The following is a 19506-nucleotide window of genomic DNA, read 5'->3' on the forward strand; positions in this document are numbered from 1 at the left end:
AATAATGAGTAAGAAGCAAAAAGGAGCCCTCTCCATTGAGAGCTTCTGTATCAATAGGGAAGAAGCCAACACAAACTCAGATGAGGACAATAGCCTCAAATTGCCTACATCTGAAGCCTCATGAGGGAAGGTGAATTGGTCGAAAGAACGAAGAGCTCAAAAAGGATTTTAAAAATCAATTGGGAGAGGTAGAAGAAAAAATGGGGAGAGAAATGAAAGCAAAACAAGAAAACTATGAAAAAAGAATCAGCAGTTTGGAAAAGGAAGCATGTAATTTCACTGAAGAAAACAAAACCTTAAAAAATTCACTTGACCAAATGGAAAAAAGGGTACATAATCTCACTGAAGAAAACAATGCCTTAAAAATTAAAGTGGGACAGTTGGAAGATAAGGAATCCATGAGACACCAGGAATCAGTCAAGCAGAATAGAAAAAATGAAAAAATAGAAGAAAATGTGAAATACCTCATTGGAGAGACTTGCACAGGATCACACAACTAATCAGTGCCTAAGGTGAGATTTGAAACCAGGTCTTCTCTACTCTAAATGCAACACTCTGTCCAGTATATGAGACTGCCTCATTAAGCTATTATTATCCTGTTTTTACAAATGAAGAAACTGAGGTTGAGAGAAGTTGAGAGACTTACCCAGTGTCACACAGCTAACAAGTATCTGAGGTGAGACTTGAACTCAGGTCTTCCCAACTCCAAGTTCAATGTTCCATCTATGACACCAAACTGCCTTTGTCTATTAACATATCCAATCAATCAGTAACATTAATTAAGTGCCTACTGAGTCAGGCACTTTGCTAAGTGGGGAGGGAAACAAAAAAAAAAGGTCAAAAGATAGTCCCTGCTTTCAAGGAGTTTACAATCTTAAATTGGATACTGCTTGCAAACAAATATATGCAAAGACCTAGAGTCAGGAAAACAAGTTTACATCTGGCTTCAGATATTTAGTAGCTGTATGGGCAAGTGTTTGCCTCAGTTTCCTCATCTGTAAAGTGAATTGGAGAAGGAAATGGCAAACCACTCCAGTATCTCTTCCCCAAAAAACCCCAAATAGGGTCAATAAGTATTGGGCATGACTGAACAATAGCAATGCAATTAATGCCCAATTGTGTGAGTTAGTTATCAGTTTATCTCCAGTTTTATCTAAATAGAGAATGTTTCACTTCACTTCAAACCCAGTAGATGATTAATAACTGTCAACTAAATAAAGTTACAGGCACAGTCTTTAAGAACCTTATAATCTAGTACCTAGGAAAGGGTAGCCACACAAATAATCATGATGTGTTTGTTTCCTTTAGGAAGTTGTCTCCAACATTTTTTTGACTGTGTACTTCTATCCACACATACACACACAAATTCTGAGTACAAACCACAACTATATGTATATTTTCTTATTTATACATTTTATATTAGTCAACCAATTAATATTGTGTTTAACATGTGCCAGCAAGGATTTATTAATTATGTAGCTAGCAACTAGCATTTTTAGAACCCTTTAAGGTTTGCAAAGTGCTTTACAAATATCTCATTTGAGCCTCACAAAAATCCTGGGAGGTAGGTGCTATTATTATCCTTATTTTGCAGAGGAGGAAACTGAGGCAGAGAGTGAAGTGCCTTATTGTTCAGTGGTCTAAGTTATATCCAACTCTTTGTGACCCCATTTAGGGTTTTTTTTTTTTTTTGGTGAGGCAATTGGGGTTAAGTGACTTGCCCAGGGTCACACAGCTAGTAAGTGTTAAGTGTCTGAGGCTGGATTTGAACTCAGGTACTCCTGATTGATTCCAGGGCCGGTGCTCTATCCATTGCACCACCTAGCTGCCCCTTAGGGTTTTCTTGGCAAAGATACTGGAGTAGCTTGCCATTTCCTTCTTCAGCTCATTTTATAGATGAGGAAATTGAGGCAAACAAGAGTCAAATACTTGTCCAGGGTCACACAACTAGAAAATATCTCAGGTCAGATTTGAACCCAGGAAGATGAGTCTTTCTAGCCCAGAACTCCATCCACTGTGCCATCTAGCTGTCCAGTGAAGTGTTTTGCCTAGGGTCAATTACCTAAAGTTTCTGGAGAAGAATTTGGACTGGAGGCTTAGTCTTTTTTGTTTGTTTGTTTGTTTGGTGAGGCAATTGGGGTTCTGACTTGCCCAGGGTCACACAGGTAGTAAGTGTAAAGTATCTGAGGTCGGATTTGAACTCAGGTCCTCCTGAATCCACTGCTTTATCCACTGTGCCACCTAGCTGCCCAAGGCTTAGTTTTTATCTGTTGGACATAGTATACTTTGTCTAGAATAACTCAGACCTAAGTTCAACACTTACTGGCTGTGTGATCCTAGACAAGTCCCTTATTTGCTTAATCCAGTTTCTTCAACTGTGAAATTGGGAAAATTAAGCACCTACCATTCAGGATTGTTGTTTGGATCAAATGACATGATATTTGTAAAGCACTTAGTATATAAATGCTTGTTTCCTTTCCTCACCTAGATGGAGCCTTAAATTCACTGTCCTAAATGTTGGAGATAGAAAAGCAAGAAACAGGCCCTGCCCTCCAGGGGCTCACAATTTGATTGTAGAAACAACATGCCAACAAAGGATAAAGCAGAGATCATTTCAGAGGGAAGGCACTAAGATTAAGGAGAACTGAGGAAAGACTTCTTGTAGAAGGAAGGACTTTAGTAGTAAACATTTATTAAGTACCTATGATATGCCAGACACTGTGCTAAGTGCTGGGGGATACAAAAGGTGCTGAGACTTTGTAAAGCCAGGAGGCAGAGATGAGAAAGGAGAACCAGGGTGCAGCTAGGTGGTACAGTGGATGGAGCACTGGCCCTGGATTTAGGAGGACCTAAGTTCAAATCTGGCCTCAGACCCTTGATATTTACTAGCTGTGTGACCCTGAGCAAGTCTCTTAACCCAAATTGCCTCACCAAAACAAAACAAAAAACAAAGGAGAACCAGGCAGGGGGGACAGCCAATGAAAATGACAAGAGACAGAGTGTTGGGTGTCAGAAAAGTCAGGAGATCAGTGTCACTAGATTGAAGAGTACCTATGGGGGAAAAAGATGTAAAAAGATTGAAAAGTTAGGCAGGGGCCAGGTGAAGAAGAGCTTTAAATGCTAAACAGGAGGTTTTATATCTGCATAGTACACTAGGGAGACAATGTTCTTGTTGTTCAGTCATGTCTGACCCTTTGTGACCCGCCAAGCCCTTCTAAGTTCATGTTCATTGTTTCCATGACACTATCTATCCATCTCATCTGACGCTGTCCCCTCTTCCTTTTGCCTTCAATCATTCCCAACATCAGGGTCTTTTCCAATGAATCCTGTTGTCTCACTATGTAGCCATGGTCGTTAAGCTTTAGTATTTGACCTTCCAGTGACTAGTCTGAATTAATTTCTTGAAGTATTGACTGGTTTGATCTCTTTGTTGTCCAAGGGACTCTGAAAAGTCTTCTCTAGCACCACAATTTGAAAGTGTTGACTCTGTGGCACTGAGCTTTTCTATTTATAGTCCAACCCTCACAGCTATACATTACATATACAATACATAGCACTGACTAGATGGCCCTTTGTTAGCAAGGTGATGTCCCTCTTTCTTGGTATACTGTCTAGATTTGCTCTAACTTTCCTTCCAAGGAGCAACTGTCTTTTAATTTCATGGATACAGTAGCTATCTGCAGTGATCTTTGAGATGTCTTTTTTTTTTTGAGGCAATTGGGATTAAGTGACTTGCCCAGGGTCACACAGCTAGTAAGTGTCAAGTGTCTGAGGCTGGATTTGAACTCAGGTCCTCCTGACTCCAGGGCCGCTGCTCTATCCACTGTGCCACCTAGCTGCCCCTGCAGTGATCTTTGAGACTAAGGATATAAAATCTGACACTGCTTCCATTTCTTCTCCCTCTATTTGTGAAAAAGTGATAGAACCAGTTGTCAAGATCTTGTGTGTGTGTGTGTGTGTGTGTGTGTGTGTGTGTGTGTGTGTGTGTGTGTGTGAAGCTTCCAGCCAGCTTTTACACCCTCATTAAGAAGCTTCTTAGTTCCTCTTTCTGCTATAGGGGTGGTATTGTCTGCCTATCTGAGTGTGTTGATATTTCTCCCAGCAACCTTAATTCTGGCTTTTGGTCCATCCATCCTGGCATTTCACACAATGTCCTCTGCATATAAGTTAAATAAGGTGACGATATTCAGCCTTGTCATACTCCTTTTCCAATCTTAAACTGATCAGTTGTTTCACGTTTGGTTCTGTTACTTCTTGACCCACATACAGGTTTCTCAGGAGCAAAGTAAGATGGTCTGGTGCTCCCATCTCTTTGAGGATTTGCCACATTTTGTTGTGATCCACACAGTTAAAGGCTTTAGTCAATGAAGCAGAAGTAGATGTTTTTTCTGGAATTCCCTTGCTTTCTGCATAATCCAGTGAATGTTGGCAATTTGGCTTTAGTTCCTCTGCCTCTTTGAAAACCAGCCTGCTCTTCTGGTGTGTGACCCTGGGCAAGTCACTTAACCTGCTCTTCTGGGTAATTCTCAGTTCACATTTTGCTGAAGCCTAGCCTGCAGAATCTTAAACATAACCTTGCTGGTGTGTGAAATGAGTGCAATTCAGTAAATTGAACATTCTTTCACATTGTCCTTCTTTAGGATTGGGACATAAACTGCTGTTTTCCAATCCAGTAGCCTTGGTTGAGTTTTCCAAATTTGCTGGCATATTGAGTGCAACACTTTAACAGCATCATCTTTTAGGATTTTAAATAGCTCTGCTGAAATTCCATCATCTCCACTAGCCTTATTGTTTGCAATGCTTTCTAAAACCCAAATGGGTTTTAGACTTCATTCTCCAGGATGTCTGACCCTAAATTAGTAACCACATCATTGTCATTATTGGTGATGTTAAGATCATTACAAATACTTCTTTTGTGTATTCTTGCCACCTCTTCTTTTTGCAGGGCAATGGGGGTTAAGTGACTTGCCCAGGGTCACACAGCTAGTAAGTGTCAAGTGTCTGCGGCCAGATTTGAATTCAGGTCCTCCTGAATCCAGGGCCAGTACTTTATCCACTTCGCCACCTAGCTGCCCCTTGCCACCTCTTCTTAATGTCTTCTTACTTTTGTTAAGTCCCTACCATTTTTGTCTTTTATCATGCACATTTTTGCATGACTCGTTCCCTTGATATCTCTAATTTTCTTTTTTTTTTCTTTTTGCGCGGCAATGAGTGTTAAGTGACTTGCCCAGGGTCACACAGCTAATAAGTGTCAAGTGTCTGGGACTGGACTTGAACTAGGTCCTCCTGAATCTAGGGTGCCACCTAGCAGCCCCTGATATCTCTAATTTTCTTTAAGAGATCTTTTGTTAGGGAACTACTAAAATTTATTGATTAGGGATGTGTTTATAACATGTCAGACTTGCACTTTAGAAAGGTCAGTATTTATTGTGATATAAGAAATGATGAGCAGGATGCTATCAGAAAAGCCTGGAAAAACTTACATGAGCTGATGCAAAGTGAAATGTACTTTATACAAAATAGCACTATTGTAAGATGATCTACTGTGAATGACTTAGTTATTTTCAGCAATACAATGATCCAAGACAACTCTGAAGGACTTATGAAAAATACAGTCCATTTACAGAGAAAGAACCGATGGTATCTGAATACAGATTGAGGCATACTTTTTTGTTAGTTCCTTTTTCTAAAGTTTTTTTAGTCCGTTTTCTTTCACAACCTGACTAATGTGTTTTGCATGACTATACATGTATAACTTATATTGAATTACTTGAGTTCTTAAGGAGAGGTGGGGAGGGAGGGAAGAAGAGAATTTGGAACACAAAGTTTTAAAAATTGATGTTAAATTTTGTTTTTACATGTAATTTGGAAAATAAAATTCTAAATAAGATTTAAAAAAAAAGAAAGGTCAGGGGGCAGCTAGGTGGTGCAGTGGATAAATCACCAGCCTTTGATTCAAGAGGACCTGACATTTGACACTTACTAGTTGTGTGACCCTGGGCAAGTCATTTAAGCCTCATTGCCCCACCAAAAACAAAAACGAAAAAAGAAAGGTCAGTATTATACATAGTAACAGCAACATTGTGCATTGATCAACTCTGATAGATTTAGTCCTTCTCAGTAATACAATGACCCAAAACAATTCCAAAAGACTCATGATGGAAAATGCTCTCCACATCCAGAAAAAGAGCTGATGGAGTCTAAATGCAGATTGAAGAAAACTATTTTCACAGTTTTTTTGTGTGTTTTTCCCGATGTTTTTTCTTTTGTTCTATTTCTTCTTTCACAACATAATTAATGAGAAAATATGTTTTACATTATTGCACATCTAACCTCTATCAGATTGCTTGCCATTTTGGGGAGTGGGGAGGGGAGGAAGGGAGAGAGAAAAATTTGGAACTCAAAATCTTTCCAAAAGTAGATGTTGAAAATTGTCCTTACATGTAATTGGAAAACATAAAATACTATTTTTAAAAGGTCAATATTATTGTATTAATGATGTACATTCTAAATCTTAAACAAACATTTCTTTTTAGAAATGAGATAAAGATTAAATTATATTTGATCCTAGAAGTATCAGGGAGCAATTTGAGTTTGTGATAAAATAGTGGGAAGGGGTATGTGACCTGGATTGCTCTGGCTTTCAGGAAATCATTTTGCAGGTATGTAGAAGATGGATTGGAGGGGGGAAAGATTAGAGTCAGGGAGATCAATTAGAAAGCTACTGCAATAGCCTAGGAGAGACATGATGAAGGCCTGACCTAGGGTGGGTGCTATGTGAGGGTAGAGAACAGGTCAGATATGAGACACCTAGCAACTGATTAGATATAGGTGGTTGTAAGATCAGGGAGAGGGAGGAACCAAAGATGATGCTGACATTGTGAAAATCTGGGTAACTGGAAGGTTGGTGGGACCCTTAATTGCAATAGGGATGTTGGGAAGTGGGATGGGTTAGAGGCAGAGGTGAGGAGGAGAAGGAGGCTGGGGTCAAGGAAGAGGAAGGTGATATAATGAAAGCTGTGATACATATAATTCAGCCATGCCTGCTCATCCTCTGTGACTCACTGTGTCTTACCCCAATGAAAGCTGGAGAACAGGGCTTCTACTGTTCAATCACCTTCAACCCAGAACCCATCGTCTGAGGTGCAGCTGTTCCAGCCATGAGGGGAGCTGGCCAGGGAGAGGGAAGAGGCAGGAGAGTGGGCTGGAGCTAAAAGGGCCAACTAGGTTTAGAATGAGGGAGATTGGAGCTGCACCAGAGCTGTAAGGGAAGAGTCTGAGATTAGGGGATTACCATAGGTGTGGTTGGGTTAGAGACTGGTCTCAGGACTGGTGATCAAGGAGAGGGTGAGATGCTACCTGTCTTCCCATCTTCTGATTGGTTGGCATGGTAAATTCAGGACCAGCCTTTCTTGGAGGTGTGGGTAGTCCTAGCCTTACTTTGGAGATCACTGGCTCTAACTGGTCAGACTAAAATCATTGAGGAGTAGCATTTTATTATTCCCTTTTTACAGATGAGGAAACTGAGGCTTGGGAAAATTATTCCCATTGGAATATAGTAGAGTGCTCAAAGACACCATTGTGTCATCTAGAACCATTTTCAACTGGTAATCAGCTGCTTTTTATCTTAGCTCCCTTCCTCTCGCATCTTTTTCATCACCTGGTGCTCACTGAAACCGAGCTTTCAGAAACTAGCCCCACGTCTGTTGGTGCCCTCTCCAAGGCTCATTGCTGCATCTCTCAGACCCTCCTAATGCACAGGACCAAGGGAAGGAGTTTGACTCCTGCTTGATCTTTACTGATACGTTCAGACCCTTCCTCTGCTTCCATTACTAAATAACCCACTACTTCTATCTTCTACCTTCTACTAAGTCTGTCAAGGCATGGTACGCTTAGTGATAGCTCAATGAGGCAACCTAAAGAAATACAGGAACAGGGCTGTGAGTTGCACTTTCATGATTTATTTAAATCCTGACCCCTGCACTCCTAGGGAGTGAAACAATGAATGTTGCATAGCATTCTCTCCTACTGGCTTTCTGTTGGGCTGTCAAGGTTACTATAGGTAAAATGGTTTCAAGGGTCCCCATCGAAACGGGGTAGGTTTCTGCTCCGAGGGGAATTGTGTGCCAGTCGGCTCCCTCTGTTCACCAAGCTCAGGAAGTGGATAATTAAGTTGCAGAGGCTTCGGGAATCTCTTAGACTGATACCTGGTTTTGTGGACCGGTATTCGATTTGGGTCCAAGGAAGGATGATAATCACTAGGGCAGATTCTGGGCTGTTCCTGAGGGGCCTTCTGGGCTAGTTTCTGAGTGAAGGTGGAGGTATCTAGGTCTCTTGCTGTCATTTGGGGCTCCCTAAAAGCTGGGTATCCTTTCGCCAGCATCGATGTAGGTGTGGAAACAGGTGGGCAAAATTCTTTCTGCCGTAACTGGAGTTCGACCCTCCGTTGCTGTGGAACCAAAGCAGACACAAATCAAGAGCTGAGAGGAGGAGGGGCTCATCTACTTCACATTCCCCACCACCCCACAGGGGCCCACAATTAATTTTTCATCTACCTCCTTGCTGCTCCTCAAACACAACAGTGCATCTCCCACCTCTGAATCTTTGCCGGGGCTGTTTGCCATGCATAGAATCCTTTTTCTCTTTGCCTTTGCCTTCCTTTAAGACTCAGTTGGAGGGGGGCAGCTAGGTGGCATGGTGGATAGAGTATCATCCCTGGGGTCAGGAGGACCTGAGTTCAAATCTGACCTCAGACATTTGACATTTACTAGCTGTATGACCCTGGGTAAGTCACTTAACCCTCATTGCCCCCAAACAAATATATAAGACTCAATTCGAATCCCACCTCATGCAGAAGGCCTTTCTTTATTTTCTCCCCCACCCCAGCTGCTAACTCCTTCAATCTGAGATTATGGTCCATCTATTCTGTATATATTTTGGAGTTACCTGCTTATTTACATAATGTCTTGCCCTGTAGAAGGGAAGCTCCTTCAGGGTGGAGGGCTTTACCTTTCTTTGTATCCTCACTGCTTACCACAGTGCTTGGCAGGAGCAAGGGCTTAATAGCTGCTTGTTGACTGACTGACTGACCTTAAAAAGGGAAAGGGTCGTCTCGTGTTGGAAGCGCTCAAGCCCTCCAAAAATCTGGCTGATCTCTCTTTAGAAATCTGTACCTTGGTTTCCAATGAGGGAAAGTGACAGAGGAACTACCAGTAGTCCTGAGGTTTGGCTCACCTTGCTCTAATTCATTTGCTATACTGTGAGTTGGCCCTCACTAACTTTTGTGAGCCTTAGTCTCCTCATCTGTAAGAGAAAGCGTTCAGCAGAGGGCTGATTTCCTTAACGTAGGGGCACTTCCTCCACCAGTGTAGGCTGGCACCTTCTCCACAGTTTTAGAGAATCACTAGAGCACAGAGATGTTAATTGGGTTGCCCAGCAAAGATGGGTCAGAGGCAGGGATTGAACCCAAGGTCTTCCTGGATCCAAAGCAAAGCAAAAATAGTCTTTGACCTCAAGAAGTTTACAAATTCTAATGGAGAAAGCAACCTATGTGCAAATAGGCATGTACAAGATAAAGTCCTTACAGCAATAGCAAGAAGAAAAGTGGAAGGAATAAACATAAGCAAGAAGGGAAGAATATGATCACTTATTTGCAGATGATATGGCTCGTTTGGAGAACACCCAAGTTTTGCTCAAACATCAACAGCATTGATAACGTCACCAAAGTTGCAGTATATGAAGTCCACTTAAATCATCAGCATTTCTATGCATTACCCACAAAACTCAGCCTGAAGAGATAGGGAAATTCCATTTACAAGAACAACAGGATGTATACAATATTGAAGGATCTAGTTACCTTTAAGACACATAAATACAACTATAAACACTTTTGCTCTCACAGATCAGCTGATCTTTTTTTTTTTGGTGGGCAATGAGGGTTTAGTGACTTGCCCAGGGTCACACAGCTAGTAAATATAAACACTTTTAATAGAAATAGACAAGTCTAAATAATGTGTGTGTGAATGCCTATGTGCAAGTGTGTGCACAATGAAGTTCCAACTACTACTGAAGTAGTACATTCGTCCAGTGTCATATGGTGGTGGTCTACAGTATTCTCCTGTTCCTAATGAGATGAAAATTAGTTATTTTAATGAAAGAAGAAGAAAATAAAGGAAAGGCCTGAGGGAGATGAACAAGCTCTATGGATGTTCCATTTACCTCCTCAGGATTTTCCAGATGGGGTTTGTAATTGCTGAAGTCCTTGTAGTCGGCCATGTAGGAACTTTTGTATATACTCAAAGACAGAGGTGCCTGCAAATATATAATAATAAGAAGAAATAAAATAAAGAGGAGGTACCCCCAGAAGAATGCCCCCTTATGGTCTCCCTAGCACTTAGTGCCTGGCACATAGTAGGCTCTTAATAAATGCTTATTGATTGATTGGAAATGCCAACTTTACTTGCTGCCAGATCAGATTCTCATTATTACTGTTGGTACCTCTTTGCTGGAGCCATAGCATAGACTAAAGACCCCCTCCCCCCAAGATGAGTTCTGTGTTCCCACCTTGGCACTGGTCATTTGGTAGCTATTGGGTATTAGGGAAAATCACCTGACTGCTCTGTCTTAGTTTCCTCATCTGCAGAATGGGAGCATATATCTGTACTACCTATATCTCATGGGGCTTGTTGTGAGAATTAAATGACATAACAGATATTAAATGCTGGGGAAACCAGAAGGCACTGTAACAATTTTTTCTCCTAGGCCTATTCCTCACCTGTGGAGACAACTGGTAGTGCAATGGATAGAGCAGTGACCCAAGTTTAAATATAGCCTCAGGCTGTGTGACCCTGAGAAAGTCACTTAACCTTTGTCTGCCTCAGTTGCTTCAAGTGTAAAATAGGGATAATAATAGCACTTATTTCTTCTGGGGTCATTAGGATCAAATGAGATAATTGTAAATTACTTAGTGTTGTGTCTGGCACATAGTAGGTGCTCTATAAATGCTTATTCCTTCCTTCCCCACTCCTCAGAAATAATTTATCCAGAGGAAAAAGCACTGGACTTGGGCTCAGGAGAGTTAGGCTTAAAGTCCCTGATACTTAGGGTCATTGATTTATTAATATTTATTATTAGCTTACATTAGATTGTAAGCTCCTTGAGGGCAGGAACTTTCTTTTGCCTCTTTGTATCCCCAGTGCTTAGCACAGTGCCTGGCGCATAGTAAGTGCTTCATAACTGTTATTGATTGATTGATTTGTAGCTGGAAGGGACCTGACTCAGTCTAATCCCCTCATTTTCTAGGAAATAGAAGCTAATTGACTTGCCCAGCAGTCATAAAACTAATAAGGCAGAATTCAAACTCAGATCATCTAATTCCAAATCTGTCGTTCTTTACACTATATAACTTCCTATGGGTGGTGTGACCACCGGCACAGCATCTATAGAGCGGGAATAGTAGTTACAGAGAGACAACATGACTTGGTAACTAGAGAGCTGGCCTTGGAGTCAGGAAGACCTGGGTTCAAATTCAACCTCTGACACATGCTGACTGTGTGACCCAGGGCAAGTCATTTTAGTTCCTTGAGGATCTAAGTAACTCTCTAACACTACAATTTGCAGAATAGGGTGAATTCCTCACTGTCTCTGTGTTGATGAAATTACAGCTCTAGTAAAAAAAAAAAGGGGGCGGGTAATCATAACACTTCTTAGCTGTGTGTGACTGGGCAAATCACTTAACTATTCTGACTCCCTGCTTTTTTATCTGAAAGAAGGGATAATAGCAGCCCCTACATCACAGGGCTGTTGTGAAGATCAGCAGATAATATATGTGTAGCACTTTGTAAACTTTCAAGTGTTATATAAATGTGAACTATTAATATCTAATAATCCAACACCCTCTTTTTACAGATGAGTAAACTGAGGCCTAGAGAAGCCAAGGGATTTGCCCAAGGTTCCCATACTTGAGTATTAATCTCCATTTTCCTGCCTTGTAGGAAATGTGCCGATGGCATGTGAATGCTTCAGAATCCATTGAAAGGATTAGCTAAGAAATGAAGCTACCTCCCAATGAGCAATCCCTGAGATGTTGGAGCAAAGGGGAAAGAAAAGTCCTAGAGGCTCACCTGGCTGGGATACAACATACCCTCCATGATGTACGGGAAACCCTAGGGAGAAGATTAGTTAGATACGGCAAGTAGGCAGATGCCGGGGCTTGGGGGTGGGGGTGGGGGGCGGGAAGCCCACACTGACCAGCTCCAACCCAACTAAGCAAACCCTCCCTAGCCTCCCTGTTTCACTCCACCTTTCCACCACTTTACCTATCAGGCAAAGGGAGAGGGTCCAGACAGGTGGGTGATCAACCTCAGAGGAGATGGGCAGAGCAGGAAGGTATCTAGCCACAAGGACCAGGGGCTCAGAGACAGACCTCCAGTCCTTGGAAGGCCTATGGCCAAAATGTTGGGTACTGGGGCAGGATTCCAGCTCTGGGATCAGAAAGTGGGATGGCAGGCGGAAAGCCCTTCATCTTGAGCTGACCGATGGCAATGATAAAGACCAGTGTGGAGGTGGTCGGCTGAATGGCATGTGGGTAGTAACCCAGGAACAAAGAGGTTTGACACAGTTTTGTTCTGTGTCATACTGAGACTGCCCATCCAATCTACCAGTGAACCAAAGCACAGGAGTAGTCTCAAATGCTAGAATGGGTGTTACTAGGCAGAGCCAACCAACCCAGAGAGCCCAAAGGCACTGGAATCGGGGCTCAGCTGAAGGAGAATCCCCATAGCAGGAATGCTTGGTGCTGAGTAAGTCTGTGGGCAGGTGGGAGAGACTACCTGGGTGGCAGGTCTGACTGCTCTCCAAGGGGATTGTGGTGTCTGTTGAGCTCAGGGGACTGTATCCAGGACGGGGACAAACAGAGCCCTGCATTGTGACATCAGACAGAGAACATAACCAGGGCTGGACCCCAGAATGGTACAAAGGGCTTGGTGCATAACAGAGACTTTTGGTGCCCTGTTAGATTTCCAGGACCTGGGCCCCAAGTGACAATGAATGATATGTTACTCAAATAAACCTCTTTTCTCCTTCCTCCCTCTACTTGATTTGAAAACACCGGAGAAATGCCAAGTCACTAAAACAAAATGAAACAGAATTGTAGTGGCAAACAGCCCAATATCATGGCTGTTCCTTCCCATTAAATCTAAACAGGGGTGTAGCTAGGTGGCACAGTGGATAAAGCACCGGCCCTGGATTCAGGAGGACCTGAGTTCAAATCTGACCTCAGACACTTGACACTTACTAGCTGTGTGACCCTGGGCAAGTCACTTAACCCTCATTGCCCCACCCCCCAAAAGAAAATTTAAACAGGTTCAGATAGGCTTTATTGAACACTTGCCCATGGTTTCTTTCTGCATGAAGGGGTGTCCCCTTCTAATTTTCATGTTGATGTATACAGTGGGTTCTCCAAGGGGCTCTCTAACAGAGAAGCCCAGATGATGTCATTAACACTTGTGGTCCCTTCAAATTCCTTTTAGGTCTGTTCTCCAGTCTAACTAATCAAGGAATTTAAAATCTATTATTCTGGGGCAGCTAGATGGTGCAGTGGATAAAGCACCAGCCCTTGATTCAGGAGGACCTGAGTTCAAATCTGGCCTCAGACACTTGACACTTACTAGCTGTGTGACCCTGGGCAAGTCACTTAACCCTCATTGCCCTGCAAAAAAAAACAAAGGGCAACTTCATTCATACTTGCAAAAAAAATTGATTATTCTTTTGTTTAATGTTTATTTTCCTGTTTATACTAACAGTATAATAATATATGATATCATGGTATGTATATATAATCTATAATAATGTATAATGACTTAATAATAAAAACTCAAGCACTCTACAAATTGATATATGCCTGACCTACTTCCAAAAAGTGATGTAGCTCACAAAATCCAAAACCTATATATCAGAGAGAAATTGATAATGAAAAGAGTGGAAATTGAGGGGATGCCCATCAATTGGCTGGATAAGTTAAGGAATATGTTTGTAATAAAATACTACTATGTTGTAAGAAATGAACAGGTTGATTTTAGAGAAACATAGAAAGACTTGCATGTAGATATAGAGAGTGAAATAAAATATAAAATAGATCATTTTGATTATATAAAGTTAAAAAGCTTTTGCACAAACAAAACTAATGTAACCAAGATTACAAGGGAAGTAGAAAACTGGGAAAGAATTTTTGAAACAAATATCTCTGATAAAGGCCTAATTTCTCAAATATTGATCAGAGAAATGCAAATTAAAACAACTCTGAGATATCACCTCATACCTATCAGAGTGGCAAATATAGCAAAAACAAAAAATAGTGGATGTTGGAGGGGATGCAGGAAATCTGGGATGCTAATACACTGTTGGTGGAGTTGTGAAAAGATCTGGAGAGTTCAGCTACCTCCTTTTACAAGCAAAGATGCTGAGACCAAGAGAAGGGTGATGGCACTTTCTTTTTGGCTATGCTCTGTATGGGGCTAAAATTCTAGCTAGTCTGTCTAAAATATCTAATGAGTGGTTACCACTAAATTATAAGCTTTAGCAAGAGTTAGACTTTTAAGCATTTATTAAGGAGAATAAGAATTTGGTGAAGAGAGGGAAAAGCCTAGATTCATCCATCTTTCAAAGGGAGAGTGCATTTCTCGCTCCCCTTTCCACTAGAGTCCTGATGAAAGAGAGCGAGAGCACTGGCCTTGCCCCCTCTTCCTCCCACAAGCAAACATCATTTCCTGATGCCAAAGAGCTGCATGTCTTGCCCTCAGATGCCTTCTCCTCATGGCGGAGCATCCTGCAGTAAGTTTCCAGCAGGTGGTGTCATTCCAATCATTACAGCTCTTAATAAAGCTTTTGGATTCCACCAATTACATCCTCTGGAAGGAGAGAGGCCTTGGACCCTCCTCCCCAAGGTTCCTGAGTGGCCCTAGTTCTTTGCCTGCCTTGTCAGTTGTTCTTTCATTTGAAGTGAGGGAATAGTAGTATCTCAGCACCCCAGAACCTGATCTTTGCAGCCAGTCCAGCACCAAATGGCCTGAGGAACAAGGAGAACCCATCAGGACTCAGCCCTGGGTAATTCAGACAAGGAGTCATCCAGCAGTTGGTCAGGAACTTAGTGGGACCAATATTATGTAGGCACTGTGTTAAGAGTGAGCCTTCTCTCCCCAGAGATAGGGGGAGATAAGAGTGTGTCCCAAAGGTATTGCAGGGAGGGGGAAGTTTGTATGATTGTTGTTGGTTTTTTTATAACTTTGAAATAAATATGCCTTGGTAAAAACTAATTGCTTTTAGGTGGTTAAATGGAGCTTTTTAAACTGGTGGCTAACAGTGGGGGAACATGGTGGGAGCCCTATCCAGCAGCATTAGAGAAGAGATATCCCCAAACCCCTCAGAGTGGGGACCCTAGGATGCTGAGGGGCAGATACAGTCAGCCTGGCCTAGGATTGTAGGCCAGAGTCTACTCAGCGACATGTTTCTCCTTCTGAAGTGGGTAGTGATCCAACCACCAAATGATGGAAGGTAGACTTGGAAGACCTGAAAGACTAAATCCTGAATCACTGAGGAAAATCTTTTTATCCTGGAGCCCCACTTTGGCGGGGTCACACTGGCTGTCAGGTATCTTTGGGGGGGGGCGGTTAATGAGGGTTAAGTGACTTGCCCGGGGTCACACAGCTAATAAGTATTAAGTGTCTGAGGTCGGACTTGAACTCAGGTCCTCCTGAATCCAGGGCCGGTGCTTTATCCACTGCACCACCTAGCTGCCCCTCCAATGTCTTTTAACCACCAACTTCAATGTCCTCAACAGGCCCATGGCCCAACAAGAAAAGAGACAGAATGACATCTGAAGCCTCCATGCCAATTCCCCTTTACCCCAATATCAAAGGGCAGCCAAAGAAACTAGAATTTTCACACTCTAGAAACATGAGATAAAAGAAATTTGGTGACTCTGCAGATTGTATACATCCTGTGGATCCAAGTGAAAATGTGAATGGCAATCATAAGGCTCATAGAGGCCACCAAGGCCTCAGCCCAGCCCTGGACAAACTGGATCAGGTGATACCTCAACTCATGCCACTGTTATCTCACCAGCTCAGGGTCAATCACAGAGTTTGCAATGAATAATGTTGTGTGTTACCTACAATATAACTATGGGTCGGTCACTACGTTAAGTACTGGGACTGAAAAGAGAGGCAAAAAACACAGACCCTGCCCTCTCAAAGAGCTCCCAGTCTAATGAGAGAGGCAACTGTATACATATAAGAAATACAGGTTAAATGGGAAGTAATCTCAGAGGGAAAGCACTAGCAATGTATGCATGAAATCGGGAAGAAAAAACAGAAAACGATTTCTAGCAGCTCTTTTTGTAGTGGCTGAGAATTGGAAATCAAAGGAATGTCCATCCATTGAGGAATGGCTAAACAAGCTGTGGTATTTGATGGTGATGGAATACTACTGTGCTCAAGCAAGATTATTTCAGAAAGGCTTGGAAAGACCTGTATGAACTGATGTCTAGTGAAGTGAGCAGAACCAAGAGAACGTTGTGCACAGCAATATTGTTTGACGAAGAACTGTGAATGACTTACCTATTCTCAGCAATACAATGATCCAAGACAATCCGAGAGGACTATTGATGAAGCATACTATCCACCTCAGAAGAACTGATATATTGATTGAACTCACACTGAAGCATGCTATTTTTCACTTTCTTTCATCTTTTTCTTTTATTCAAGTTTTCTTGTACAAAATGACTAATATGGTAATGTTGTACATAATTGCCCACGTATAACCCATATCTGGTTGCTTGCTGCCTCAGGGAAGGGGGAGGGAAAAGAGGGAAGGAGGTATAAAAATTGGAACCCCAAACTATAAATAAAAATGTTTATTACTTTAAAAAAAAGAAAGAAAAATCAGACTTTGGAAACCCAGAAACACTTATATTGATACTATTTATGCCAGGAAACTGTTTTGTTTTGTTTTGTTTTTTGCAGGGCAATGAGGGTTAAGTGACTTGCCCAGGGTCACACAGCTAGTAAGTGTTAAGTGTCTGAGGCCGGATTTGAACTCAGGTCCTCCTGACTCCAGGGCCGGTGCTTTATCCACTGTGCCACCTAGCTGCCCCCAGGCAACCATTTAAAAAAAAAAATCATTTATAAGATGAAAGACTCCTGTCTCAGCCTTTAGGACTCTTGTGACAAGAGGCTAAAAATGGTTTTACAAAACCATTCTTAATGCCCATCACCTGTCTCAAGGGCTTAATAAGTGCTTGTTGATTGCTTAAGAAAGCAAGTAAACAAAACCAAAAGCAAAACCAAAAACACTCCAGATGGTCGAGAAGACCCCATAATGAAATGAGCCTGGTAATCAGGAGCCTCGATTTCCCCTGCACTCACACCCACTAGCTTGGGGACACTGGCTAAACCCCTTCTCTCGGGGCTTCCGTTTCTTCCTCCCCATTAAAAGGGGGGAGGACCAGAAGATCCTTCAGGCTCCGGCCAGCTCGAACGTCCAAAGGCCTCAGGATCCCGCTCTGCCGAATCTCGTGGGTGCCCACACTACTAATTATCAGAGACAAAGGTAAATCTGGATTCTCCACATTACACTGTATGCAAATTGGGCATGTTAATAGATGTGAAATCACTGAAGGACATTCTTCTCAGAAACGTGAAACTCCAGGCTTACATTAAAGGGATTACAATCCATTTCCTTCTTAATTCTTCTAATGCTCCATGGGAAGCCCTCAGGCCAGGGATTAAAGTTCTTACTCCTTTAATTAGGAGCAAACCTGCCCTTAAAGTCTGACACACAGATAGCAAGTAAACATTACTGAGGCCTTTGTGCCGGGGAGGCCAGGGTATTGATCTTCTTCCAATATAAATAAGCCCCAGTGGGCTGGGCCAGTGTCCCCCACTGGGTCTTGGGCCTATGTTTACTTAGTCAATATGTTGGTTGGGGTTTAGGCGGGGTGGAGGGGGAATGGGTGGGGAGGAAAAGCCATAAATTTGACAGTTTGGAAATGTCCTCCTGTTTAGAGGTAAGTGGACACTTGTGCTGGGCTCTCATTGGCCTAGGAGAAAGCAGACCAGATTCCATGCTGGGCATCCATGACAAAGTAGCCTTTCTCACCTGGATAATGGGGATAAAATTCTCTTAACAATCTACCTAGGGTTGTGAGGATTGAATGATATAATGAATCTTAAACAACAACAAACCAACCCTAATGTTTTCTACAACTAGGTGACTTTTTAGAACAAAATCTTATATATTCATTTACATTTGTGTCCATAGTACGGAAGCACATTAAAATTTGGAAATAATGTTTATATTTTGCAGAGCCTATAGAATATAGGTATTAAGAATCATTAAAAAACATTCCTATATCTTTAATGTGATTGTACATAAAACTATATCAGATTGCTTTACCATCTTGGGGGAGAGGGGAGGGGAGGGAGGGAGGGAGAAAAATTTCAAACTCAAAATCTTATGAAAATGAATGTTGAAAACTATCTTTACATCTAACTGGAAAAAATTATATTAAGATTGAAAAACAAAGAAAAAATATGTATATGAAAAAGAAAAAAACATTCCTTGCATTCTTTGTTTGTTTTGTTTTTTTGGGTTTTTTTTGCGGGACAATGGGGGTTAAGTGACTTGCCCAGGGTCACACAGCTAATAAGTGTTAAGTGTCTGAGGCTGGATTTGAACTCAGGTACTCCTGAATCCAGGGCCAGCGCTTTAACCATTGCGCCATCTAGCTGCCCCTCCTTGCATTCTTAATCTCTAATAATAGTCCAAATGGCCTGGAAAATCACTGATCCATAGAGAGGCTGAGACGAGAGAGGATTCTACTTAGAAGAGATTTTTTCAAAACAGTTACCTGGCATATTTGGTTCCAATTTAAATGCTTCTGAGTATCCAAAGCTTGGTTTTTCTTTCTGAGTTTGTTCCTGCCTACACGGCAATCCCTCCAAAATTACCTTTCAGGTAATCTGTATATACCTTAGTGGGCCAATGGACAGGACACTGCCTAGAGTCAGGAAGATCTGAGTTCTAATCCAGCCTCAGACACTTATTAACTATGTGATCTTGGGCAAATCACTTAATTTGTCTACCTCAGTTTCCTCATTTGTAAAAAGAGTAAAATAATAGCACCTACCTCCCAGGGTTGTTGTTGTTAGAATAAAATGAACACACACACACACACACACACACACACACACACACACACACTCAGACACAGAGACACTGCTTTGCGAACCTTTAGGAGCTATAGAAGTGCTAGTTATTATTATGGTATACAAATAGTTGTCTCCCTCATTAGAATGAGTCCTTTTGCCTTTTTTTGTATCTCTGGCACTTAGCACAGTGCCTGAAATATAGTAAATATCCAGGACATGAGGCTAAAATAAATGTAGGGGCAGCTAGGTGGTGCAGTGGATAGAGCACTGGGCCTGGAGTCAGGAGGACCTGAGTTCAAAT

The 19506-nt window shown here is 41.9% G+C and overlaps 1 protein-coding gene across 1 annotated transcript; it reads right to left on the reverse strand.

Annotated features, from left to right (window-relative positions):
* Nucleotides 1-8056: 8056 nt before the first annotated feature.
* Nucleotides 8057-12523, reverse strand: TEX37 (testis expressed 37). The gene is given in 4 exon segments (XM_043982474.1): nucleotides 8057-8449; nucleotides 10219-10311; nucleotides 12123-12164; nucleotides 12425-12523. Coding segments are annotated over 4 exon segments (627 nt in total).
* Nucleotides 12524-19506: the final 6983 nt, after the last annotated feature.

Source organism: Dromiciops gliroides, chromosome 2 (genome assembly GCF_019393635.1).
Source record: "Dromiciops gliroides isolate mDroGli1 chromosome 2, mDroGli1.pri, whole genome shotgun sequence".
NCBI lineage: Eukaryota > Metazoa > Chordata > Mammalia > Microbiotheria > Microbiotheriidae > Dromiciops > Dromiciops gliroides.